Source organism: Sorex fumeus, unplaced genomic scaffold (genome assembly GCF_029834395.1).
Source record: "Sorex fumeus unplaced genomic scaffold, SorFum_2.1 ptg000043l, whole genome shotgun sequence".
NCBI lineage: Eukaryota > Metazoa > Chordata > Mammalia > Eulipotyphla > Soricidae > Sorex > Sorex fumeus.
The window spans coordinates 28,169,212-28,196,598 of NW_026606100.1; the positions used below are offsets into that span (position 1 = coordinate 28,169,212).

The following is a 27,387-nucleotide window of genomic DNA, read 5'->3' on the forward strand; positions in this document are numbered from 1 at the left end:
GTAGTCACATATATTTCTAAAATATACTAATTTGCTTTGTTTTCTTTCTCTTAGCAAGATCTCCAAAAGTCATAATCCCCCATGAATGTCATTCCAAGATATTTATATGAAGTGTTTTGTATTTGGGGTCTTCTTGCCTCTCAAATACTTCTTTGGACTCTGTTCATCTTTCCATTCCATCATAACTTGATCTTGGGAAAGGAGCAAGTTTGATATGAAAATCTTAGTATGCGTGCCAACCAATGTAGTTTACTCTCCTCAGGGTATTTGCATTATGAATTATCCTCCAAATGTAAAAGTAAATGTTAATTTTCTCAAATAAAAGATATGGCATTAGCAAGCTGACTGAAATGTTTCTTTGAGCTACCTCCTAGACTTTTTTTTAACCTCCAGGTACATATCCAGAAGACACTTTCTACTATGTTTACATATAAGCATAGACTAAGCTATTTATAGCTACCTATGTCAGTTTCTATCTATTCATCACTATGCTCTGAAGTTAACAGATTATATTTTTCTGCATGTGACATTAGAGACCACAGGCCTGATGTGTTAGAGACAAAGAAAATATTACTTTTGTGTTTCTACCACCCTTCCACTGTTCATTCACCTTATCTTCTCTGACTCCCTCTAAAATTTATGAAGCATCTGCCAAGTCATAGACTTTATTGTAGGCAGGCACAGGGTTTGAAATAAACATTCAACATTATTGAATTAATGAGAGAATGACTCAAACACTGTCCTGTCATGATAGCACTCTTATTACACAGTATATATTATAGAAATGTTGCGTCCATTTCAATTTTCTTCATTATAAAAGGTTAATATTACCATGGTACTCATTTTCTTTTTGGTGTTTGTGTTTTGGGTGACAACTCGCAGTGCTCAGGGGTTACTCCTGGTTCTGCACTCAGGTACTATTCCTGGTGGTGCTCGGGTGACCATATGGGATACTGGAAATCAAACCAGGGTTGGCCACATTCAAGCAAAAACCCTACCTGTTGTACTATCCCTCTGGCCCTCACTGCCCTCATTTTTCATGTACTTTGAATTAATCCACGATCCTCAATAATAACTGTTACTGAGCAGGATCCAAACTCATGAGTGTCTGACAGATTACTTCTAAGAAGGCTGACTTCAGGCTCAGCCCTGCTGAGAGATAAGCCACAAAAGAAAAATTCAAATCACAAAGGTCATTTTGCATAGTAATACTTTGAAATCTGGGGACACAATTTCAGTTCATATCATCATCATCTGCATTTTGTATGTACTATGTGAGAAAAAAATTGATTTTACAAAAAATGATGATAAATGTTATTTTTGTTATCTGTTTTACACTGACTTAATAAGAGATTCAATAAGTAAACAACTGGAGGGTTGACTAAAAATATGCTTTTCAGAAAAATGTATTAATTATTCCAAAATTCTTATTTATGCTATTGCCACATTTGTTCCTATGGTTCTGCAAATAAGATATACAGGGAAAAGTGTCATAATGTGACTAAATTTACTGAAATTTCAAAAGAAAGTTTTCTTTATTAAATATAACTAGTAATCATAAACTATATTAACAAAAACAGTAAGTGTCATACTTTTAACCACATAAACCATTTCTTCCACCTTTTGCATGTCCTAAAAATTAGCACCTTAGCACCTTATGTATACTCTATAATATGGAGTCACGATTTTATAATAATTGATATTTTAATTAACTAAACTATTTCCAATTAGACCATATTGCTAATGAGGATAAGCATCACTTTTGTTTTCTTACCATTTTACCGTCAGAGGTCTGGAAAATATAAAAAATATTACAAACAAATGAAGGAAGGAAGAGGAAAAAAGAAGGAAGGGAAGAAGGAACTTTTCAAATAGTAGGGCAGCCAACAGTTCAATTTAGTGTTCAAAATTCATCATAGAGACAGTATTTTTGAAAATAAAAATAATTCTCTTATGACTGGGATTTCACCAACTCTTTCCTGTACTTATTGAATTGCTGAAAATAATATAAAAAGTGTTATTTCCTCCTCTGATTCCTCTAGGAGATGAAGATACAAACTGTAGAGTTCAAATGACTGAAGCCAAAGTGGTTCTTCTTGGTTTTATGTCATTGTTTTGGAGTTGGCCCAGCTATCCACACTATACCATCTGCACTGTATCCTACATTTCTCACTTTCCATCTGATTATTGCCTGCACTGTGATTCTTGACTCTTTTCCTTGACTCATCTCCCAAAGTACAGATGATTATCCTCATTCTAACTGAAGGGGGAGAGTGTGTGGATCATTCAAAGAAGAGGGTTGTCCAAATATTGTCTCTACATTTCAAACACATCATGAGGATTTCACATAACCAGAATTCACCCACTGCTCCGAAAACTGAGAATTCTATAAGTGGCAGTCCAAATTTGGAAACCACAGCTGCTTTTAGGGATTGAGTCATTGCCTTCCAGGTGCCAAAAATATCACCTATCATAGTCTCCAGGGTTCAAAGAAAGAGGAAAGAAAGAACAAAAAGCAAAGAACAAGTTGAGGATGAAGGTAACATGAAGTTTCTCCAGTCACATAAATTATTATTAAGAATAATTATAAAAACTACAATAATGCTAATACTAGCAATAAGGACCAGCACTCAATAGCAATGAATAAATGAGTGTCTAAGTTCCCTAAGTAGAAAGAAGGATCGTGTTTTTATTTTACAAATTAAGATACAAAATTCAGAGAATTTAAATGAATTGTCCAAGGTTTTACAGCTAAGCCTGATCCATCATTAAACTAGTTTGGGGACTTGCAAGAAAGCCGTCTGGCCTCTCTGGGTCAGCCTGTACCCTGGACTCTACTTCTAATTTCCTTCCCACCCACCATGGACTTCAAGAACAGCCAAAGAAATTTTTTAAATTTTTTCATTAGTAGTTAATGTTTATAGAAGTATTGTTGGTTTATAACACTATTAATACTTTATAAATATATTTTCATGCCTCTTCAAATGTATGCTTCTATACCATGCATGCCACCTAAGTATCAATAAACTTCATTGAAAATATGTTAGATTTCCTCTATCTTTTGATTCTCATCTCCCCCCACCCCCCCGCCCCAGTAATCTCAGTTCTTCAGTCAGAATCCAAGACTTGACTTTAGTTTGCCTTTTACATTGTTCTCTTGCTTTGTTATTATTGTTTTTATATCGTATATATGAATGAATTCACTTGGTATTTTTCCTATTTTTTCCTATTTTCGCTTTGCATAATACCTCTTCATGGTATCCATGTCACAGCAAATTGAAATATTTTATCTTTTTTATAGGTTAATAATATTCTATTTTGTATATGTACCACATCTTCTTAATTCACTCATCTGTCACTGGGTACTTGGGTTGTTTCCTTTTCTTGGCTGTGATAAATAGCACTGTAATAAATATCACAGTAGATACATTTTTGAATATTTTTACTGTGTTTTTGTATTCCTCAGGTAAATACAAGAGGATAATTTCTTGATTATTTGTTACATATTGAATATTTGAAGAAATCTCCATGCCTTCCATAGAGGCTGAACCACTATGCTACCAACTATAAGGGTTCTTTTTTCTCCAAACCCTAATCAGACTTTTTATCTCTGGTTTGCTGATATGTGCCATTCTCTCAGGTATGAACTGAAATCTCAGCGGAGCTTCAATTTGTGTGTCCTGATAATCAATAATGATGAACATTTTTTCATAAGTCTTTTTTTTTCATATATCTGTAGGTTGTCTTTGGAGAGTTGTCTATTCAGTTTTTCTGTTGGTGTTGTGTTTTGTGAGTTATTTTTATAACTTGTATATTATCCCTTGTCAAACATACGGAGTCTAATTATCATTCTTCCATCAGTGAAACATCTTTCTTTTGGGGAGGGAGCACACCCATCCTGTGATGCTTAGGATTTACTCCTGGCTCTGCACTCAGGCTTCACTCCTGGCAGGCTCTGAGACAATATAGGGTGCCACGAATAAACACAGGTCAGCCGTATGCAAGGCTGACCCACTCTACACCTGTATACTATCACTCAGATTCTGAAATATCTTTCCATTTAATGATAATTTCTTTCACCATGCAGAAGATTTTCATTTTGATGAAATCCTTTTGTTTATTTTTGCTTTCACTTCCCTTATAATTGGAGTCAAGACCCAAAGACATCACTGAAGCCTATATCACAGAGTGTATGACCCATGTTTTCTTCTGTGTACTTTAAATTTTCTATGTATTTCAAAATATTAGATTTGATAATACGTTTTATATGTTATCTGTTTTGACTTAATTTTTGTGTCTGGTATAAGACAGTGGTCCAATTTCACATTTTTTATTTTGTTTTGCTTTTGCGCAGGGGCCATGCTAATCTTCTCTGTATCGTCCCAATATTAGTATATGTGCTGCCGAAGCGAGGGCTGGAGCGATAGCACAGTGGTAGGGCGTTTGCCTTGCATGCAGCCAATATGGCCAACCCAAGTTCGATTCCTCCGCCTCTCGCGGAGAGCCCGGCAAGCTACCGAGAGTATCTTGCCCGCACGGCAGAGCCTGGCAAGCTCCCCGTGACGTATTTGATATGCCAAACACAGTAACAACAAAGTCTCCAATGGAGACGTTACTGGGCCCACTCGAGCAAATCGATGATCAATGGGAGGGCCTTTACTTTACTTACTTACTTTGCTTTTGCATGTGGTATTTCAGTTTTCCTAGTACCGCTTGTTGAAGAAAACTTGGTGACCCCTCTTTAGCTTTCCAGCACCAATTTCCCCAAGACAAATTAGTGCCTAGAACATTCTGGACTGTGGTAAGAGACACTCATCCTAGAGGCCCTAACAACTGGCAGAAAACTGCTGCAGACAAGGGAAAGTCTGACATCACATGTGTCCCCCAAGCAATATTAGCTATTGCCCCGGAGTCTCCTGAGTACCACTGGGGTGGACCTGGTGGTAATTGGTACCATAGGCCATAAGCATTTCTGCATCCTCAGGCCCTAGCATCAACTGCTGGATAGCCAAGTATCAGAGAGAGTGACCCATAGGCCCCTAAGCATTCTTGAGAACCCAAAATGACCCTCTACCCCACATACACCAAAAAAAAAAGTGTTAACTTCCTCTCCACTCAATGATCTGTTAACCTTGGTGACTGTCTCAATAAACAGACTGTGGATGACAGGGTGCCCTGTGACTTCTGAGGTTGTGTAAGTCTGGGAATCTAACCTAGACCTCCTGCAAGGAAAGCATCAACTAAGTGTTTTGAGCTATCTCACTGGCCCTCCACAGCTAATTTTACATATGTATCATTCATTTACCAGTCCCTTCTTTATTCATTGTTTTCATATTGAAAAAGGGTCTGCTTCCTCATGGGATATGGGAGGATCTGGTCCCTCTCTTCCCTCCACCCCATGGGACCCTGAGATAACACCCACCAACTGCTTACTACTAAGCTCTTTAACGGCCATGATCCAGAGACACTTAAAAGAATCTTGGAACCGAGAAGCTCACTGCAGAGATCTCTCAAGACCCTAACTATCAAAATTTTAGAATTTCAGGAGCTTGCAGCCATGAGAACAGCTGCGTGACATCATATGCTATTCATAAGAAGCAAAACAAAATAAATTGTCTAGCATTGACTCTTCAGCAGGTCTGAGTAGTGGCGGGAAAATTCCAAATAATAATGGTGGGACTGGCGTCAAAATATTAAATGTAATCAAACTAGAGAGAGAGTATTGTGGAAATTGTCTGCCACACAAGCAAGGGAAGGTTTGGGATGGGGGGAATACTGGGAACTTTGGTGGTGGAAAATGTGCACTGGTGGAGGGATGGGTCATTGTGTGACTGAAACTCAAACATGAAAGCTTTGTAACTGCATCTCATGGTGATTCGATTAAAAAAAAGGCCTGCTTCAAAAACAACACAAAGAGAGAACTGATTAACACAACTGAGTTGATGGAGGAAGGGGATTGAAAGGGACATAGTTGGGGGCCTTGGTGGAGGGTGGTGGGTACACTGTGATAGATGTGGTGTTAGAATTACAGGAATCCATCATGAGCAGTATTGTAAATCACAGACCCTCAATCAGTAAAAACGTTTTAAAGTAAATTACAATAGGGACCAGAGCAATAATCCATCAGGTAGGGCACTTGTCTTGCCTTGCACAACTGGATTCAATCCCTGGCACTCTATATGGTACCCCAAGATGCCAGGAATGATCTCTGAGAGCAAGAAGTATGCCCTGAGAACAGTTGGGTGTGGCTCAAAACCAATAATAATAGTAATAATAATAATAATAACATTACATTTCAAAAGACTGCTTATTTAAATTTTCTACAAAATTTTGGTTAATTGGATCAAGAAATTGAGCAGAGTTTAGTGTTCAAAACCATATGGTAGAAAAGACCTGGAAAAGGTCTTTCTTGGAAAGGACCTAACTAGGCAGCCAAAAGTTAGGTATCACCATTTTCTCAAGGTTTCACAGAAGTTTTGGACATAACAAATCCTCACATTTAAGGAGTAGCTAATTCCATATATCTCAAATTGTGCTATACATTGAGTAGACTCACTCTTATGAGCAGAGATGCCTAGAATCCATTCTAGACATACCAAATCAGAACGTCTGGAGTGAGAATGGAAACTCTATGAGTGAGTTCTGGTGATTCTGCTTGTACTTAAGTTTGAGAACCCTGGACCAATAATGTCTTACTAACAGGATTTATAGGTAACTGCATGATATAATATGGCTTCCCCTACATGTCTATTAAAGAAAGATGCTACTTAGCTGATTCCAAGCCACCTTGGAAAAGTGCAAATATGGTTGAGAAATGCCAATACCTCAGACCAGAAAGTAACTGAATAAACCTTTGCCCTCCCCATCAAAAAAAAAAAAAATCAAAAGAGTAAAGTAAACCTGTTCTTTCCCTTAAGAAACTGAGGAGATTAAACATATTTGTTATTGAAATGTAGCTTTTCAACCTTGATATGGCACATCCAGATCCTTCTCAATGTAAAGACAATAAACATCAGTTGGGAGAGGATCACAGTCTGGACTGTGACCAGTTGACAGCCCTAGTTCCCACAGTGCTGAGTCCAGCTGGGACCTTGTGAACTTTCCCTTATCTCATCCCCAAAGTCATTCTTTTTTTTCCAAGGAGAATTTTACTCACTTTCTGAATTTTCCTAATCTGGTCAGAGAGTGTGTCTAACAGGCGAGTTTTCAGGAAGTCCATCACCTTGACCACCCGGCCATCAATGTAGCAACTGGAATAAAAATAAAATAAGGATCAGATAAAATCTCAGGAGACTATAAATATACTTCTCTTGCCAGAGGTCTCTGTTGCCTGAGAAACAACCCAGGGTTCACTTGGGGGCTCTCATACCCTTAAAAGATTTGACCCTGGGTTCTTTTCAAATGATAGGTTTTTAATCTTAATCATTTCCACCCCCATTTGTGAGATGATATTGTGAACGTTTTCTCTTCTCAATCTTTTTCATGTGAAACTGCAGTGCTTTGTCTATAGGAAATAATAGCAATTCATAACCACTTGGCAATGGGGACATTTGACTATTTGGCAATGGGGAAAAGTTTATTTCTTTTCTCCCAGAAAAAAACAATTTAGCTCCATCCCATGCCTTCCCTATCCCCACTTTAAAGTAATGAAAGTATATGGAAGAAAGAAGATGCAAGCATTTGATAATTTCCATACCTTTAAATAAGAAAACAAATACAACTGCAAAAACCTGCTTTAGGGCAATGAGTGGGTCTCAAAACTCACTTCTCTGAGCAAAACACCTAGTAGCTAACATTCTCTGACCATCCCCAGAATAAATGGATAGATGGATGAACAAATAATATGGGGATATTAAAATCTAAGACTCCTCTCCTGAAATAATACAACTTTGGCATTCACTGCTATAATGATATCTGGATTGTATTTCATTAAGGTGATAGATCAGATTGTTCTAATTCTATATTCTGAACAATTTTACCATAATAGATACAATAAACTTTGTAAACACACCCCTCCCACACACACACACACACTCCAACACGCATATTTTAGTAGATTTTGTAAAGATTAAACTGGTCCCAGATTAGGCAAACTTCATTATTTTAAACCTGCATATTCCTATCATTGGAAGGCTCCAAATTAAATCAATTTAAGTTATTGCTTTGACTCCTGGGTGTCTTTAGAAACACATTAAGTCCTCCTTAACTAATGTCTAATGATAGATTACTTCATTTTTAATAAGACACCAATCAATTAGTATATAATATAGAACTACAGGAAAATTTTCTTAAAAGCTAAATCCTGACTCCACTATGTGATGTGGTAGAACGCTTCTATATTTTTTAAATTTTAGAGTGGGTACTCCTGATACATTGCACCCACTCAGCTTTCCCCTTGGCCTTTCTCATCACTTTAACATTTTTCACAGAAGCCCATGTTGAAGTCGCTGGTATGGTAGGAAGAGAATAGGTTTTGGAGACAGAGAGATATCTGAGTTCCAATTCCAAATGAGCTATTTGCTATCTATATACGCTTGAACAAATTACTTGACCTCTGTAGGTCTCAGTTTTCTCATTTTTAAAAAAGATGATAAAATATCTACTTCTCAAAATTAATTGAAGATCAAGAAGATAACAAAAATAAAATAACTGACATGCACTGGCCCTCAACAACTCAGTTCTTTCTAATTTCTTTAGTTTTCAGCAAAGATAAGATAAAAAAAAAAAGCAGAGAACTGATAAATTAAATTATTCGCAAGTATAGAATCCTAAAAGTAGAATTTCTATGTCAAGAATACATGCTTTTCGAATGATATTTGTGGCCACCAACATTAGAGAATGAGACAACAGTTACCTTAATCTTCTTCCTATCAGTACTCTACTCTCAGCACCTTTGATTTTGTTAAAGGTTATTATTAGAGGGAATACTACATAAAGCTAGGCATATTAAAAATAATGTTAAAATTAAAAATAATTTACTCAATGGATTTTGTTTGTTTGGGGGACATACCCAGTGGGATATGACTCAGGGGGTCACTCGTGCTGGTGCTTGGGGGACCAGAGGCGAAACCCAAATCATAAGGCAAGTACCTTATGCATTGTATTATATCTCTGTCCCAACTTATGAATATAATCTAACACACTTATGGATATGAATTCTGGCTACTATATTACATGACAATGAAATATATGATGAAAAGTAAATTAATTGTTCTTTAAACATAAAATGTCCTCATTTCTCTTTGTTAGCTCCCGGGAACTATTTTAAACATCAGTGCTCATGATTTTTGCTGGTAATACATATCAGTTAATGTGTATTGAGAGAAAAATGATGGATACAATTTTTCTTTTTTTTATCATTTTTTTTATTAGTGAAACACCATGAAGTACACTTATAGACTTATAAATTTTTGTGCTTGGGTTTCAGTTATACAATGATCAAGTACCCATCCCTCCACCAGTGCCCATCCTCCCCCACCACGGGTCCTAGCATCCCTCCCACCCCCCATCCCCCCCCCCCCCGTCCCACCCTGCCGCTGTGGCAGGGCATTCCTCCCTGTTCTCTCTCTCTTCTTTTGGGTACTGTGTTTTGCCAGAGAGGCATTGAGTGGCAGTCATGTTTGGTCTATAGACCACTTTTAGCATGTCTCTCCCACCCTGGGAGGGTCTTCACAACACCCTTTATTTGGTGCTCTCTTCTCTATCTGGATACAATTTTTCAATACATACATTTCCCTGGGAACATGCTTCATACCCCACATAATTCATATCCTAGTTTGAGGGTTCTTCTCTCATCCTTCTATCATTTCCCACCCCTTTAGATTCTGTATCCACAAAACTTGTAGAAAACAGTTTATTAATTTAGAAAACAGTTCAGAAAGAGGGCAGAAAAGGGAACAATTAGAGTGTTTCTGAACAGCCACCACCCAATCCCTCCCCGAATTACCCTCCCCCCCCCAACCAGAACTAAATACAGAATCCCATGTGAGGCCACACTGAGAAAGTTCACTGGAGAACCCAGCACAATAACCAAGTGATTCTTTGCTACAGAATAAGAGGTGGTGGACACTTGAAAGGAGCAGCGTGCTGACCGCGAGGAGGGGAAAGGGTGGTATGATACTGCTAAGTCGTGAAAACTTGCTCAAGGAAAGGATACAGGTGAGCTTTATAAAAATAACAGTGCTTAAAACTATACTCTTACAAAACTGATCTGAGACAAGAACTGGGTTGGCAAGCTATTCAGGTATTAGTAGCAGGTGTTCATAGGAAACCCCCTAGAAGTCAGCAGAGGCATCTACTGCTTTTCTCTTTGGGAATTGGGAGCGGCCAAAGTGCACATTCTACCTTTCCAAGCTTAAGACAGAGCAGTGATGGCTGAAATCCTACTATAATAGCCACTTACTCCAGGTGACACAAGTCAACATCTGATTGATTGCAGCCAGTAGAATGAAGGGCTAGAATCAGAAAAGGCGGACGGAATCTACAGAAACAGGCAATAAACATACATTGCCTGCTGTACCCACATTTAGTCCTTGTTTGAGCTATTGAACATTTGGTTGGAGTCCAGGTCCGGTCAAAATTAGGGTTAGATCACAAGATGTTTCTCAGATAGGTTTGAAACTGATAACACTGACAATATAAAGATTGCCAGACCCTGGGAAGTGCAATTACCCTAGTTAATACCAGATCTTCTTAGAGTTATAGGTATAGTTGAGTGCTTCTGACCATAGACACCCCATTTGCTGACCAAACCTGTGGGGTATCAACACTACAGACACTGACAGGCAACTGTGAATTCCAGAATGTAACGTTGGTTTATCTTTCCTTGGGGATACAGTTTATTCGGGCTGGAGCCATAGCACAGTGGTAGGGCGTTTGCCTTACAAACGGCCAACATGGCCGACCCAAGTTCGATTCCTCCGCCCCTCTCAGAGAGCCCAGCAAGCTACTGAGAGTATCTTGCCCACATGGCAAAGCCTGGCAAGCTACCCATGACGTATTCAATATGCCAAACACAGTAACGATTGTCACAGTGGAGGCGTTACTGGGCCCACTCGAGCAAATTGATGAACAACAGGAGGACAGTGACAGTTGATTCAGTGAGCTTGTGTCTGAAAATTGTCAACATTAGTCCAGGGCTATACAAACTTGAAAGTCTGTAGGTGGAATTAGTGAATCTGAACCCAATTCAATTATGCCCCTTCCCAACCAAAAACAAATAAACCAAAACACATACACACACACACACACACACACAATCTGCATTCACACTCCACCAGACAAAATGAAGAAGTGAAAGAATTCACCATTAATAGACTAAGACAAAAATCTGAAAATTAATAAAAAAATTAATTAATCCCAAGGGCTCTCTAAACTCCCTGATGAAGACTACACATGATAATGATAAAGATGTTCACCAAATCAAGGAAAGCAATGGAGAAGCACTGCAACTAGTAATGAGTATGAGAAAAGTCTCATACTAAATCACTGAAATGAGGAACCTAGATGCCAACTAAAAAATACCACAAAGGGAGTTCAGAAGCAAAAGTACACAGGTTGAGGAGCTAATCAATATTTTTGAAGACAGAGTACACGAAATCATAAAAAAACAAGAAGAAAAGCAAAGAAAACCTAAGAGATCTATAGTAATGTCTACATCTTAAAGGTTCTAGAGGGGAAGAAAGAAAGAATGGGAAAGAACTATGGTTGAAGAAATTATACCAAGAAAGGTCCTAATCTGAAGATTGAGCCATACACCCAAATGCAAGAATCTTAAAGAGTTCCAAACAAAATAAACCCAAATAGAACACATTTGTTCTGAACACTGGAATTAAAATGTCAAAAGTCTAAGATATAGAAACCTGAAAGTAACAAGAGCAAAGGAAAAACTCACACATAAGGGAGCCCCTGAAAGGGTCACAGTATATCTATCAAATGAAACCCTACAGACCAGAGGGAATGATATGATATGGCCAACAAATCAAAGGAAATTGGCGTCCAAACAAGAATAACTCTGGATAGCTGGGTTACACTCAAATTCGGAGTAACATGAAGGTTTTCAGAAACAACTGTTAAAAAAGTTCATGGTCACAAATCAATTCTGCAAGCAGGTCTTCTATAAAAGGTAAAGAAATGCTCCTTGAAAATAGTACAATGCTAAAATACACGAGATGTGGGAAAGGGGTAGAGAAATAATGACTCAATACTCACTTGCTCTGAACTTAAGAGGAGATATAAGCTAATAATCTCAGAAGTAAACTCCACGATAATCTAAAGACAAATATGTTTAGGAGACACAAACAAGAAGAGGCAAATGAAATCAACCATTACATAATAGATATAAAAGTACAGAGAAGAAAAATAAAAGGGAAGGCCACAGGAACAAAGATAAAAATCCACAAACACCCAGGAACCCACAGAGAAAAATTGTAATAATTCCTTTATTTTAATAATTACACTTGATGTCATTTGCCTGAACTCAATAATTAAAAACAACAGAATGGCCTGACAGATCAGAAAATCTGATCTTCCTCTACGTATAAGAAACACCCACTTGAATAGTCATGATAAACATAGGCTCAAAATAAAAGGCTATAAATTAGAGAGGAAAATGGTAGCCAAATATGGCTGTGATGGCCAGACTTATTTCAGATAAAATAGACATCCAACTAAAATAGGTAACGTGAGTCAGGAACGAGCATGACATACTGACTAGGAAGATTTACTACTCATTAACATATGCACTCAATGAAAGGAGTACTGAAATATGTAAAGCAACTACTAGCAAGTCTGGGGAAAGATACCGAATGCAACACAACAGCAGTAGGAAACTTAGCACCTCCCTCTCGCTGCTGGGTAGATCAACCAAACAAAGTATCAATAAAAAGCAGTATGAAAGGAAGAAATGGGATGTTTCATATATATATATATATGTCTTTCCACCCACAAAAAAACCAACTACATATTTTTTTCTCCAGTGCACATGGACACATTTCAGAATAGATGTCATACTCGGACACACAGGTGAGGAATTCCAAGGGAATAAAACCCCAAAAACTTTGTCTAAAACTTTTTAGAGGTATTTCTTGACTCCCCTTATAACCTAACTAGCTAGATTCAATCATTTTTATTTGGTCTCTGCCATTCCTGTGGATTGTGAATTAGATTGGGCAAGAAAGAACCAGTAAGGAAACTGGTGTGATAAGGTAATCCTTTCTCAGTGGTACATGGAGGCAAGGTTCTGGGTTTGGTAAAGAAGATCACTGAATGCAGTAAAAGTGAGAGACTATGAAAAAAATCAAATAAAATTTTATGGAAAGTCAGACAGGAAGTCTCTGATATGCATGAGCTTATAAGATGTAGGATAACACTGTTTTGTCCTTCCTTCATAGCCTCAGGTAGTTTAGGTTTATTGGGTCGCTCCCATAACAGTGCTCCCATTTCTCTGTTTATTTGTAACTTCTTTCTTTGTGCTCTGTTGACTTGTAAATATTGTTTTTTTCTTCTCCCTAAGTCCTTTGTGAAGTTTATTCAGAGCAATGTCCTTTTTGTATGGACACAAGAAGACATGCTCTTTTGTAATGTGACTCTCAGTGATATTTTCCTCCTGGGCATCTGTTCTCTCACCTAAGCCTCAGCTGCCCTTTCTTCCTACTGCCCCCCAAAGCAGGGTCCTGATGAGGAACTGGATGGAACCAGGGCAAGCGGTAAGCTATGTGCTACCCTGGCATCGAGATGGTCCTGGCCAAAGCGCCATAATGCTTAACTATAAGTTAAGAGCTTGGTCATGGACAAATGCTGTCATGATCCAAAAAAGTAATAACTAGATTTGGACCCTGCTAGGGTTAGGAATTATTAATCTGGCCTGAGCACTGTAGTCTGAGTCTGTGGCAAGATGTTCCCAGGAAAGCTGCCCTGCAAGTCTCAATGTTATCTCTTACTGTGTCCATACAAAAACAGCTAGTATTGATATGTTGATAGTTATTGGACTGAGGAAAAGAGAAAAACACCTTAGGAGGTATTTTAGGTGGTGTTCCCTTTGAACTTGGTGGGCCCTCAGGAAGGGCTTTCTTTTTTTTTTTTCTTCTAATTTTTATTAGTGAAACACCATGAGGTACAGTTGTAGACGTACAAATTTTTGTGCTTGGGTTTCAGTTATACAATGATCAAGTACCCATCCCTCCACCAGTGTCCATTTTCCACCACCATGGGTATCACCCAGTATCCCTCCCACCCACCCCACCCCCATCTCACCCTGCCTCTGTGGCAGGGCATTCCCCTCTGTTCTCTCTCTCCTTTTGGGTGTTGTGGTTTGCAAAAGAAACATTGAGTGGCAATCATGTTTGGTCTATAGTCTACTTTCAGCATGCTTCTCCCATCCTGGGAGGATCCTCCAAACACCCTATATTTGGTGCTCCCTTCAGGAAGGGATTTCTTATGTTGATTTGGCTACTTGACTGGGGGCAGTGACAGCCTGGAGAGATAAGGGAGTTGGATACAAGACTGCTGGAGAGGAGAGAGCAGAGAGGCTAGATGGACCGTGGAGAGGCTAGCAAGGGGGACAGAGAGATAAAAATGTAGAAGGAGGAGGAGCAGGAGCAGGCACGTGGAGAGAGAGAGAGAGAGCCCAGGCTGCAAGATGGAGCATGGAGAGATAAGCGGGAGAGACAGGAGGAGATGGGAATAAGGAGCAGTGTGAAATCAGAATGGGAGGCTCAGAGAGACTGGGGCAGGAACATGGTGAGAATGGAATAAATGGCTTCTGATCAATCAACTGGATTGGACCTCTCTTCCTCTGCTGTCTGCCCCAGGGCCCGGGCCGCCCTGGCTGCGGGAGCGGCCTGGGCCCACCCCTAATGCAGGTGGCTAGAGGTAGAGCCATTGGGGCCTTCCCCCTGGCCGCCCTCAAAGAGTTTTGTACAATAAGGCAGAATGCCTTAAACACTCGCACCAAGGCAGTAGCACTACTGCAGTCAGTCGACCAGCAGTTGGGTCTGTGAAAAGAGATGAACAATTGTTCGCGGTATTAATGAAAAGTATCAATCACGGGTAGCTGGAGATAGAGAAGGAAGCGCAGAGGAAAGTCAGAATAGGAAATGTGTCGTCTCTTCAGCCTCTAGATACTTGAAGAGCCCATGCTGCAGATGAGTTCACCAACAGAGAGTGGGGAGTTAAATAGATGTGAGAGTTTTTTTAGTACTTCTCAGATATGACAGTGGAAATTGATTTCAGCTTTGGTATAGCTAACGGTCCCTTCCTTACCTAGTTTGACCAACATAATAACTTTTTAACAATCCGAGTCTGTGTCAAACTAATATTTGGATGTTAAAGAAAAATACCACAAGATACTAGAAAGTTTCAGTCACTTAGAGTTATAACTTTAAACCCACATTTATATTGTACTATAAATACACAAACTTTGTTCTCTCTGAATTGGAATCACTAAGGGAATCATTTAGTTTATAGGTAAGAGTCAGATAAATAACTGTCTTTTTTCTTGGGTGTTGATGGACAATTCACTTGCTGCATTTACCCTTGGTAAATATGAGACTTCTAGGAAAACATTCAACCTCAGTAGTTTGTGGTTATTTGGAAACTTCCTGCCTGTTTCAGACTTTGCTTCTTTGCTATCAGTTGCCTGTAGAAAAGGGACCATTTTATCATTTAGGCTGGAGCGATAGCACAGGGGGTAGGGCGTTTGCCTTCCACGCGGCTGACCCGGGTTCGATTCCTCCGTCCCTCTCGGAGAGCCGGGCAAGCTATCGAGAATATCCCGCCCACACGGCAAAGCCTGGCAAGCTCCCCGTGGCGTATTCAATATGCCAAAAACAGTAACAACAAGTCTAACAATGGAGACGTTACTGGTGCCCGCTTGAGCAAATTGATGAGCAATGGAAGGACAGTGCTACAGTGCTACAGATGTGGACGTGAAAGAGATAGAGAAGTCTGAACTTACCATTTAATATGACCAAATTGATAAAATAATAAAGATGGTAATTTCTAACCAAGCTAGGTGAAAAGGAAGAAGGTTGTATTCCAACTCACTAGTGGTGTGGTAGCTTTATAACTATTCTGTAATTAATTCTCTCAATGGGAAGATAGGGATGATTCCTGGCTACCAACCACGCTCTCCACAAGCAGTAATTAATTTAGTAATTGCCACAAAGTGATCAAATGAAGGGCTAGGAGGTACAGTACAGCAATTAGGGCACATGTCTCATATGCATCCAATAAAAATTTGCTCCCTGGCACCACCTGGTCTCCTGAGCATCACGGGAGGCAGCCCTTAAGGTACCCCTGGAGGGCCACTGGGGTGGCTCTGGTGTCCCTGACATAGCAGAGCCTGAGAAGAACCAGATTCTCAGGTCTGGAATGGAGCCATTGGCTCGGATGGCCAGGTGATTCAATTCAGGTGGGCCTAACAATCACTTTGGAAGTTTGTCTCTCCACAAAAACCAAACTATCAGAAAAGGGCCATGATTAGTGTGTACCTAACAGAAATTTGGTCCCTGGTAGAATCTGGCCTCCTGAGAATGGCCAGGGAGAACCTGGAGGTCCAAGTCCTGCCTAGGTGACCGTGGTGGTCCCCACACATTGCATCCTTGGTTTCCACTATTGAACCACAGCCTGGTTGGTAGAGTATTACAGGGAGTTGCCCACTGGACCCTCTGAGAACCTACTGGACGTCTCCCCTCCTGTAAAAAATAAAAAACCCAAAGTTATCAGAAGACTAAATAATTCATCGAGGAAAGGAAGGAATAAGGGAAAGATCGAAGAAGTAGTCCAGAAACAACAGATGCTTAGAGAAACAATTTCCCTCCCAGCACTCTTGAAATTGTAGCATCGCTCCTACAAGCATCTGAACTGTTCAACTAAAAACCGAAGCCAAGAAAGACTGCAGAAATAACCTTTCTGGAAACTATTATAAATGCAATGAGGTTGAAACCTTTGTGCGTGGACAAATAACCTGTCTGGCTCAATACCAGCAAACGTCATTCCTTCCTCTGCTGGCCGTTAGATTGGCAGTTTGTATCAGCACACATCTGAGGTGGTGGCAGAGTATGTATCCGAAGGAAATAGATGCACATACCAATTTATTCACTGATTTGCTTCCCATTCTTAGTTTTTCATTTTATTTCCAATTTAAAACATCCAATCTTATTTAAAATTTGCCTCTCTTCGTTTTTGAGAAAAGAAATAAACTTGTAGACAGATTTAAAAGTACACATAAAATAACGATATAAGAATGAAAATTGAATTACTGAATCCAGCACAGAAATCTATGTTAACATTATGCTGTATACTCTTCCAGAGTTTTTCACTGTAAATATACACAAAATCTCCTATAGTTATTTATTTAAAAATAAATAAGTTTAAGTTATTTATGAGTAGATCCTATTCTACTAAAATATTAACTTAAACCTGCCAAAGCTGAGACTTTCAGGGCCCATCATAGGGATAGTAACAGACACATTAGCAACTCAAGGTCAAACCATCTTAATTCCACTCAGACCATTTTGGGGGGTACTTTGCCAGGGACAGGTTGCATCTCCTCCGGCTTAGCCAACCTGATTTTCACCCCATCAGATTCCAGTCCCCAGCCCCCCACCTTTTCCCTAGGCCCCTAGATGGAGGAGTCTATATAGGATTGTGCAACAATTAGCCACTTATTCCCATTAGCCATTTAAAACATTAATGAGGAGAGTTGGTTGGCTCCAGGGCAGCTGGTTTTGTTTACCAGGCCCTTTACTTGAAAAGGAAAAACCTTTGCCCCTTATTATCTGACCTCTTCTTTTATTTCAGGTAATTGCATTAGTGCTGGCTTCCCAAAGCTCAGGAATTTCCGGACCTATTTTGCAGCCCGCTGCTCTCAGGGAGGAGGGGCCCAGAGCTCAGAATTCTAGCACCATCCTGCTGACTGCGCAGGTAAATGCATAAAACCCGCGGTATCCCTGCTGAAGGGGAGAAGCATGGATAATCATTAGAATAATTCTTTTGATCAATAAAACCTATTTCGACACCTCAAAAGCTAAATGCAGGAGAGGCTGACTTGATTCTTTCCAAAGCTTTATAAATGTGTTTGTCCCTTATTCCAAGGCACTCAATTTGGGCTCCCGCTGAGCACTTCTTTTCTTCACTCTTGCCTTTAGGTTTTCCTTCTGAACCTACATTGTTCCAGAATCTTTACAATGAAACGACTTATCTTGTGCTCAGATACTCTAGGCAGTTCTAGGATGAAACAAATTTTACAAAAAGGGGGAAAAAGTCCTAAAGAACTAGCTGACTAAAAGGTTGTGGCTAAGGAATTTTAAGTTTCTTCACTGTGAAATGTTATAGAAAAAAAAAAGGTACAAAAAAAAGGTCATGGTTTGGGGCAGACACGGAAAGGGTACATCAAATGAGATAGTTCATGAAAACATAAGAGTCAGTAAAATCTAACCCACACTAAGCCAGGGGGTGGCCCTGAGCTCAAGGGCTGTTCCCAGGGTTCCATTTTCTTGATCTCTTTCTCCTAACTCATGATAGGGTCTTGGGCTTTCAGCTCAGATCATTGTCCCTCAGAAACAGAAGAGGGAGAGACATTGTGTCTTGACAGATGATCTGACAGGAGAAGGCAAGGGTTAGGAAACACTTTGAATTTGGCACCAAAATTGTGTGTATAAACGTGGAAAACTGCAAATATACATTCAAGTTTGGGGCTCTGAAAGTTAAATAATGGGATACATTTTAAGAAAGAAATCATAGGTAAAGGTAAAGGTAAAGGCCCTCCCGTTGATCGTCGATTTGCTCGAGCGGGCCCAGTAACGTCTCCATTGGAGACTTTGTTGTTACTGTGTCTGGCATATCGAATACTCTCGGTAGCTTGCCGGGCTCTCCGAGAGGGGCGGAGGAATCGAACTCGGGTCGGCCATGTTGGCCGCGTGTAAGGCGAACACCCTACCCGCTGTGAAATCATAAGCAAAAGAAAAATCAAAATTAGGGGTCTGGAAAGATAGTACAAGTGATAAGGTGCTTGTTTTGCATGCAACCTATAAGACTTCAATCTCAGGCACAGAGTATACTCCCAGAGCCCTGCCAGGTGTGATCCCTAAGCAAATCCAATGTGGGATTAAAAAAAAATCCCAAAAAACCAAAGCTTAGAAAAACACAAAATTAGATAGAAAAGTAAATATGTAGAGTGATCAATTAATCGCAAGAGAACCCGACTCGTCCCCTCCTTCTCAGAGAGCTCTAGGCAATTTAACAGAAATTCTGACGCAGTGATGATAGGAGACTTTCCCCACCGCTTGTTAGAGCTGGTTCAGAAGGAAGTCTCCACTCCCTGCTGCTTGCTTGCCGTTGGCCTTGGGGATTGGACTGGCATCATAGCACAGTTTCTTCTGGAGCGTTTGACTGACAAAAGTTGGTAATTGTGTAAGAACTTTCTATTAAGAAAGCTAGAGAGCTGACATTTGCTAGGGCAAATGTTTTTGTTTTGTTTTTGTATGCATAGGGCTTCTGGGTTGGCAGGTTCTGCCTCTCAGCATTATATGCCCCCCTCTCCATGCCCCCACCCCCCGGGACCCAAGGTGAGGCCACAAGTGACAATTATGTAACTGACGGCCCAAGGCATGAGACCCAGAAACCAACCTGTAGGGTAGGGCATGTGGGGCTAAGGAAGGAGACAAAGTCAGAAGTGGCCAGGTTGAGGAAAGAGAGACACCACTCTAGGACCAGGTAAGGGATACGGGAAGCTCCCCCATCCTCCTGGCCAGGCAGCAGGTCACTGTGTGCTCTCTGCTTCCCAGGCGGCCTTGTTTCTCCACCTTTCAGAAATGTTTGTTTTATAAATAATGGCTAGGGCTTTCAGTTCTGCTGATCAGAGAAGGGGAAAAACATTTGCTTTCTTAAAGCAAAAGTTGCTGTAGTTATTTTTAATTGGAATTCCAGACATCTTAAATCTTCATTTTAACCTTCAAAATGAACAAATAAATAAATAAAGCTTTTATATTTACAGCCAACCCTTTTTCTACAATTTGATTCCAGATAGATTCCACTAGTGTTTATATTTTACATGGCAAAAACTGAGTCTAAAAGAACTAAAATATCTTAAATAGCATAGGGCCAATATTTGAAGCCAGATCTGTATGATGAGTTATCGTAATACATAATTACATCCTAATTATGAAAATATGAAAATCAGTTATGAAATACATTTCTGATTACTTAGATTGGTGCTCTGAATATAATTGTTGTAACTGATTTGACTAGATTTAGCTAATGCAAATTTTAATATAATTTCAAGGTGAAATTTCATGTAGCTATGCAAAAAATGTTTATCATAATTTCTTTTAAATTATTCCAAACAATTGGTATTTTCATAAGCACTGTAAGCACTGTCCTCCCATTGTTCATGGATTTGCTCGATATTGCCCAGTATCAACATGGGCCTCCATTGTGAGACTTGTTGTTACTGTGTTTGACATATCGAATACGCCACAGGTAGCTTGCCAGGCTTTGCCATGCGGGTGAGATACTCTCGGTAGCTTGCCGGGCTATTGAGTGATAGAGGAGCAGAGGAATTGAACCTGGGCCTACCAGGTTTGCAAGGCAAACGCCCTACCTGCTGTGCTATCACTCCAGTATATGTGCCGCTTCGGTGGCATATATACTAAAATTGGAACAACACAGAGATTAGCATGGTATTTTCATGGTGCACAAAAATTCTAATCTTCACAAATTCATGCTGACACCAAAGGGGACTAAAATTTAGAGAAAATATCAGCAAAAGAAATAAAGAAGAAAACAGATAGTAAGGAAAAATATGGTGAAAGCTAGGTGAAGAGGGAAATACCAGCATCTACTTTCAGGGAACTTTTCTGTTCTCCAAAATTTAATTTACTGCCCTCTTGCCTCTGTTCAGGCCTCTGAAAGTCCACCAAGCATCACCATTCAACGACTTCATCTCTTCAAAGATTAGCTTCTTCCTTTTTCTGTGTTTCTAACCCTGTGTTTCTCTGCCTGTCAACCCCTTGTTCAAGCTCAGCTCCATCAATGAACTATAGCAAAGCAATTTTAGCCTACATGCCCCCCTCCCACCACCACTTTCCTGCTATACTGCCTACCTCTAAATTCATGAAATAATACATCACATGGAATGACAAATAAACACCTCAACCTCTGCTTCCAATACCTAGTTTATGCAAACATTCTTGAAAAATCTGTAAGTCCAATTAACAATTAATCCACTTTGAAAAGCCGTCATCTGATCAGCCCATTCCACATAAATTCCATGGTGTCCTTGGGCCAGTGTGGTATCTGGACTCCAGACAGATCTATGCCTTCTCCCAGTGCTTCTTAATATTGTGTGCACTTGTATTCACTAAGTTAAGATAATGGCACCTCAAAATTTTCACCAGTTTAGTACTCTAATCAAGGAGCTGGGATACCCTGTTCTGTCAATTGCTCGTTTTGTAAACTCAAGCAAATGACTAAACCATTTTTTTATAACCTTACCGACCACGGTAATTTCTGAGATTGTCCTGGGTGAATAAATGATCTTAATCTGGCAGTTTCAGTCTCATAAAATTTGATGCTGTTATTAGATGCTCATATATTTATGATTGTTATATTAGTTGACTCCTTTGGTTATGCTGTTATAAATTAATTGACTCTTGATTATTATATGAACTCCCACTTTATCCCTTATAATTTTCCTTGTTCTAAAGTTGGCTTCTTTCCATTTATGTTTGCATACAATATTTTTCTCCATCTCTTTATGCTTAATTTATATGGATCCTTATACCATTCATGGTGGGATTATGGAAGTCATACAGGTACCAGGGATCAAGTCTGGTTTGGCCATGTACATGACAAGCACCTTTTCCGCTGTGCTATCTCTGGTCCCCACCAGTAAGAGCTAGTCTCTTATCTAAGCCGTAAAATACTATGTCATATCAAATATTTTATTTGGTATAGTTTGGCACAATCCAGTTTGAGATTGAATTAAAAAATCCATTAACTTTAGCTTGTTATAAATAAACTTCCCCTTCTAAGAATTTTTAGACATTTTTATATTTTCCTTGGGTTAGAATTTGCTCTCATTAGTGGTGCCATGAGTAAATAAGGGTTGAAATAATATAATGAGAGCTACTTTTGTTTTTTCAAAACAAAATTCTCCAAATCGTGGACTATTTCTCTGATAAACTTGAAGGACCGTTCTGAATGAGAATAGGGCAGTTTTGCTTTCTTCTCTTACAATGAAGAAGATAATCCAGGATTTCATTGCAGGCATTTAGTCAGGGATTTTGTAGGACCGGTAAAGCAATGGTAAATGGAGACACTTTGGGAATTATGAGACTAACAGGTTTATGAAGAATTACCTGCAGATTTTTTTCTTTTATAAAGAGACAGATTAAAAGTAATTTGAGGCTCTATTATATTTATTATAATTTCTCAACTCTGCAGTTGTAATCCCAGGACAACTGAAAACCATAAATTGATATGCATAGTGATATTCCAAGAAAACTTTAATTATGGACACTAATATTGGAATTTTATATAATTTTGTCATATTGCAAAATAGTCTTTTATTTTTTTCACTCATTTAAAAAGGTAATCAGCATTTGGTAATGCTTTCAGTCCTAGATAAATCATGATGGACTGGATCTGGCAGGCAGGTCATACATTGTTAGTCTCTATATCCTTAAACAGTTAAAATCTTTATAGTTATCATCTGGGATCAAGCATTATCCAACAGTGTTCCTACAGGTTTTATGTATGTATATGTAACATGCAATAAATATCCTGACAGACTGGAAAATATATTAAAAACACTTGTTTATGCTATTGATTAAAGCAGCTACTTGTTTATGAGGACAGTGATAAAAAAATGCAAGTCAAGGAAAAACAAAAGTCCTCCTGTGCCAATAGCGAAATCCAAATTAAAACTTATTCCTGTGGTATCACTCCTCTGAAGGTAGTACAAAATACAGGAGCTGAATTAAGTCATTCTCAAATGCTTTTGTATTCTATACCTGCGGGTCTCTAAAACCTTCTCCAAATTTTGGCAATAGCTGTGAAAGACTTTTGGGAGAAGCTTCTGCTTTTTCCCAGAGGAACTCGCAGCACAAGGAGACAGGCTGTGACTTAAAGAGTAACTCTCTCAGAGCTTTGCCTTAGTGCTTCATAACCTCCCCACAACCTTCCATTGTGAATTGAACTGTATGCTTATTTTTTGGTAACATAGACTTCCCTCAGTAAATTATATTGTGACTATATGAAACTGGTTTGAGTCAAAAAGTAAAATCTTTTTACCCAAATGGAAGTTAGCATGTTGAGATACAAACCTATTACAATACAACCACCAATGGGAGGGTTAACATATAGTACATATATAACAATTTTTACACTGGAGTATATAAATAATCGTCTTAGAAAATATGTTTAATATAGATAAGATATCCCTGGGTCTAGCCCTTGAATCTACATTTTTAATCAGCATCACACAGGTTGTAAGATTTGTTAAGTAGATTCAAACTCTAAGAATACCGGGTTATTAGATTAGTATTAGATCCTTATTCAGTACTCAGTGACAAAGAATGGTGAGCAAAATAAAAATAAAGTCAACTAGAAGATGCTAAAAGTATACTTGGCCTTCTAACATTTGACAATAGTTGTATAAACCTCTGATTCCTCTATTTTACTATTGCTGATTTAAATATAGGAATTTAAATTCCTTCTCTGTGAACTCACTCTTTTATCTATTACACCCCCTATAACTTATAGTTATACAAAGCCATGAATCCAGAAACAACGCAGTGTCATATTGACCATGCTAATCTAAACTGACTTCATAAAAATGGAATTCAGATTTCTAAGTAAATACACATGACTTAGAGGATATTAGGAATCACCTGCCCCCCACCATCTAGTCTTAAACGATGTAGAAATACTGCACAAATAAAACAAAGAATATTAACTAGCCTAAAAATGAAGCAAAATACCAATTATTAGAATTAAATAGGGACTTAAAGTAAGAATGCTAACTGCATAGAACCAAGAGAAACTGGGTCAAGTACATGTCTCCTATTAACTGAGGACTATAATTCATACCAAAAATTTCAAAGAGATTTTCATACATAAAACAGGAATCTTGTGAAGTGTTTGTTCATAACTTTTTGTCTTTTTTGTTTTTGAAAATTAAACTCCATTTTTCCTTATTGATTAGCCAAAATATTTTATATATTTGGGATGCAAACCTTTTGTTGTAGATATATTTGGCTATTGTTTCATGTGTAACTTTCATTTCCTCTCCTTATATGTATATATTTTGCTATTTTAATAAACAGAAATTCTTGATTAAAGTGACATCTAAAAATCAAGGTTTTTTTCATGACGGCTGATTTTTATCTCCTATTTCAGAAATAATTGTCTGCTCGAAATCATAAGAATATCCTCTTTTTTTGAAGAATTATGTCTTTTACCTTTCACATTTAAGTCTGTGACTGCTCTTGTATTAATCTGTTTTGGTTTATGATATGAAGTACTTAACAGAAAAAAAATCTTAAAAGCAATAAAAGAAAACTTAGGTATTACTTTCCAAAGACTAATCATATTATTCTCATCAACCAAAAAATTATACTTATCAACACAAAAATTCTTTGTGTATATACTTAATGTTATTAACATACATTTATAACACACTTAACATACTCTGTGTTTTTTTAAATTTAGGAAAATTTTAAAAAATTTAACTATTTTATACATTTATTTTTTGTATGTAATCAGTGGCATTTAGTACATTAGAAATATTTGTAATCATCATATTTATCTAGTTTCAACAGAGTTTCTTCCCAAAAGGAAAAGACAATACCCAATTAGCAAGCATTCCCCATTCTTCCCTTTCCCAGATGCTAGTAACCACCAATTTTCTTTTTTTTAAATTTTCTTTAATTTTTATTAGTGAAACACCAAAGGCACAGTTGTAGACTTAGAAATTTTTGTGCTTGTATTTCAGTTATACAATGATTGAGTACCCATCCCTCCACCAATGCCCGTTCTCCACCACCAATGATCCCAAAATCCCTCCCCCACCCCATTCCACCCTGCCTTTGTGGCAGGGCATTCCCTTTTGTTCTCTCTCTCTCCTTTTGGGTGCTGTGGTTTGCAAAAGAGGCATTGAATGGCAATCATGTTTGGTCTATAATCTACTTTCAGCAAGCATCTCCCATCCTGGGAGGATCCTCCCAAAACCCTTTATTTGGTGTTCCCTTCTCTATCTGAGCTGCCCTTTCCCCTAGAATGTGCGGCTGGCCCCCAAGCCATGGAGCGAACCTCCTGGTACTTATCACAACTATTCTTGGGTGTTAGTCTTCTATTTTGTTACTTTATATTCCACAGATGAATGCAATATTTCTATGTATATCCCTCTCTTTCTGACTCATTTCGCTTAGCATGATACTTCCCATGTAGTACCACTTGTATGTAAATTTCATGACTTCATCTTTTCTAACAGCTGCATAGTACTCCATTATGTAGATGTACCAAAGTTTCTTTAACCGGTAATCTGTTCTTGGGCACTCGGGTTTTTTTTTTTTCCAGATTTTGGCTATTGTGAATAGTGCAGTAATGAACATAGAAGTGCAGATGTCATTTCGACTATACTTTTTTGTCTCTCCCAGATATATTCACCACCAATTTTCTTTGTCTCTCAAAGAATTGATCTACTCTGGGCATTCCATACAAATGAAACCATATATAGGGGTTTTGTGCATCTGTTTTCTTCTACTTAGCACAAAGTTTTCAGTATTCATTTAGATATGCTACATATCAGTACTTATTCCATTATGCCACATTTTATGTATATATGTATCTCTCTACTTATGCACATTTATTCTATTTTTGTCTTTTGATTGCTTTCAGTTATGTTGCTAAAAGACTATTCATCTACAACTAATTTTTTTTTAAAGAATACCTCTTACAATGGAAAGACTATCACTGCAGTATAGTTGGGTATGTAACTAGTAATGGAACTGCTGAGTCATATGGGTAGTCTATCTTTAACACTTCGAGATTATTAGCTTCTTGAATTTATGATATTTTCTTGGCCATTATACCTTCAAAAATCTCTTTTGTTACATTTTTTTCTTCTTCTGGTAAAGTGAAATTATAAGTACAGTAAAAGTCAACTGAATCCCACATGGTTCACATAACAATTTTCCACTATTTTTGGAATATTTTCCTGTTCACAATTAGTCCTATTCTTTAAAAAAAATATAGCTTGTCTTCTATTAAACTCATCCAGAGAGTACTTAAATCTGATAATTTTTGCACTTCTAGATTGTTTACTTTATCTCTGTAAAAATAGATTGTTTTTGTTTCCTCTATTTTGGGGATATATTGAACCAAGTTGCTTTTCTGATAACTCCAATGTCAGAATTCCGCCCCCCCCACCCCCAGTGTGCACATGACACATGCCCACATGTGCATGTTTCTCCTCTCTTAGCTACTAATCTTTGGGTTCTATTTTTAGCGTGCTTCAGAAATTTTGAGTGGATTTGGACATTGTAAACAACAACAACAATAAAAATCATAGACTATGGATGATTTGCCATTCTTCAAAGAGAATTATATTTTCTTTAGGAAAATAAGATAGAATAATAACAGATCATCTTGATTCTGCTCATTTGCCACATGGGTTTGGTGGGTTTGGTTTATTTCATATTTGTCCTCTTCCTAACATGTATTGTTCTTCAGTCTCAATGGAAAACAAGTTTATGAAAGCCCCTACACACTGGCAGAATGTGAACTCTTACCTCTTTTCACTATGTGATTGCTAAAGTTTATGGGAAGCAATTTAGCTTCTTGGCTGCTTTCTTTTTAGTCTGTAGGAATCTCATCGCTTATTTATGAAGCTGAGGAGCTGCCCAATGATTCGGGAGAAATTATTATTTGTGACTTTGGGGTCCTTCTCTATGCTTTTATTTTCTTTAGGGTTCTGTCCTGAAATGTTTGACCACTTTAAAAACTCAAAAACTCTGGCTCTCTCTAGCCCAATAAGAATTCTGTCTCTCTTCAACAACCCTAAACTCTGACTCACCCTAGCCCAGTCAGAATGCTGTCTCTCTACAAATTCTATACCTAGGCAGAGATCTAGATAATGACCTTAGAGAAAAGCTTAGAGATAATGGTGGTACAAAGTTAACTTCTTAATTTCTTTCTTTCAAGGATCCTTACTTCTCAAGCCTCTCTGTTTTGATTATACTTTAGTGCCTTTAGGAGGAAATTTTATTATTTGGCCAGTTTTTAGAATTGGTTTTGGTGGGAGGGTTAATTCCATACAAATTACTTCACGGTGGTCAGACTAGTTCCATTCTACAAAAAAATTAATGAAATTCTTAATGAACC

General features: G+C 38.3%; 1 protein-coding gene and 1 non-coding gene across 3 annotated transcripts in view; both read right to left on the reverse strand.

Annotated features, from left to right (window-relative positions):
* HPSE2 (heparanase 2 (inactive)) overlaps positions 1 to 27,387 on the reverse strand; it is a 652,320-nt gene that overhangs the window by 154,152 nt on the left and 470,781 nt on the right. For both annotated transcript variants that reach the window (XM_056120796.1, XM_056120795.1), the window contains one exon: positions 7,157 to 7,250. In XM_056120796.1, coding sequence (XP_055976771.1) covers positions 7,157 to 7,250 — 94 coding nt within the window. The remainder of the gene's footprint in view (positions 1 to 7,156; positions 7,251 to 27,387) is intronic.
* On the reverse strand, positions 4,306 to 4,416 carry LOC130029945 (U6 spliceosomal RNA). Its single transcript, XR_008793400.1, has one exon. It is a non-coding gene; the product is annotated as a U6 spliceosomal RNA (small nuclear RNA).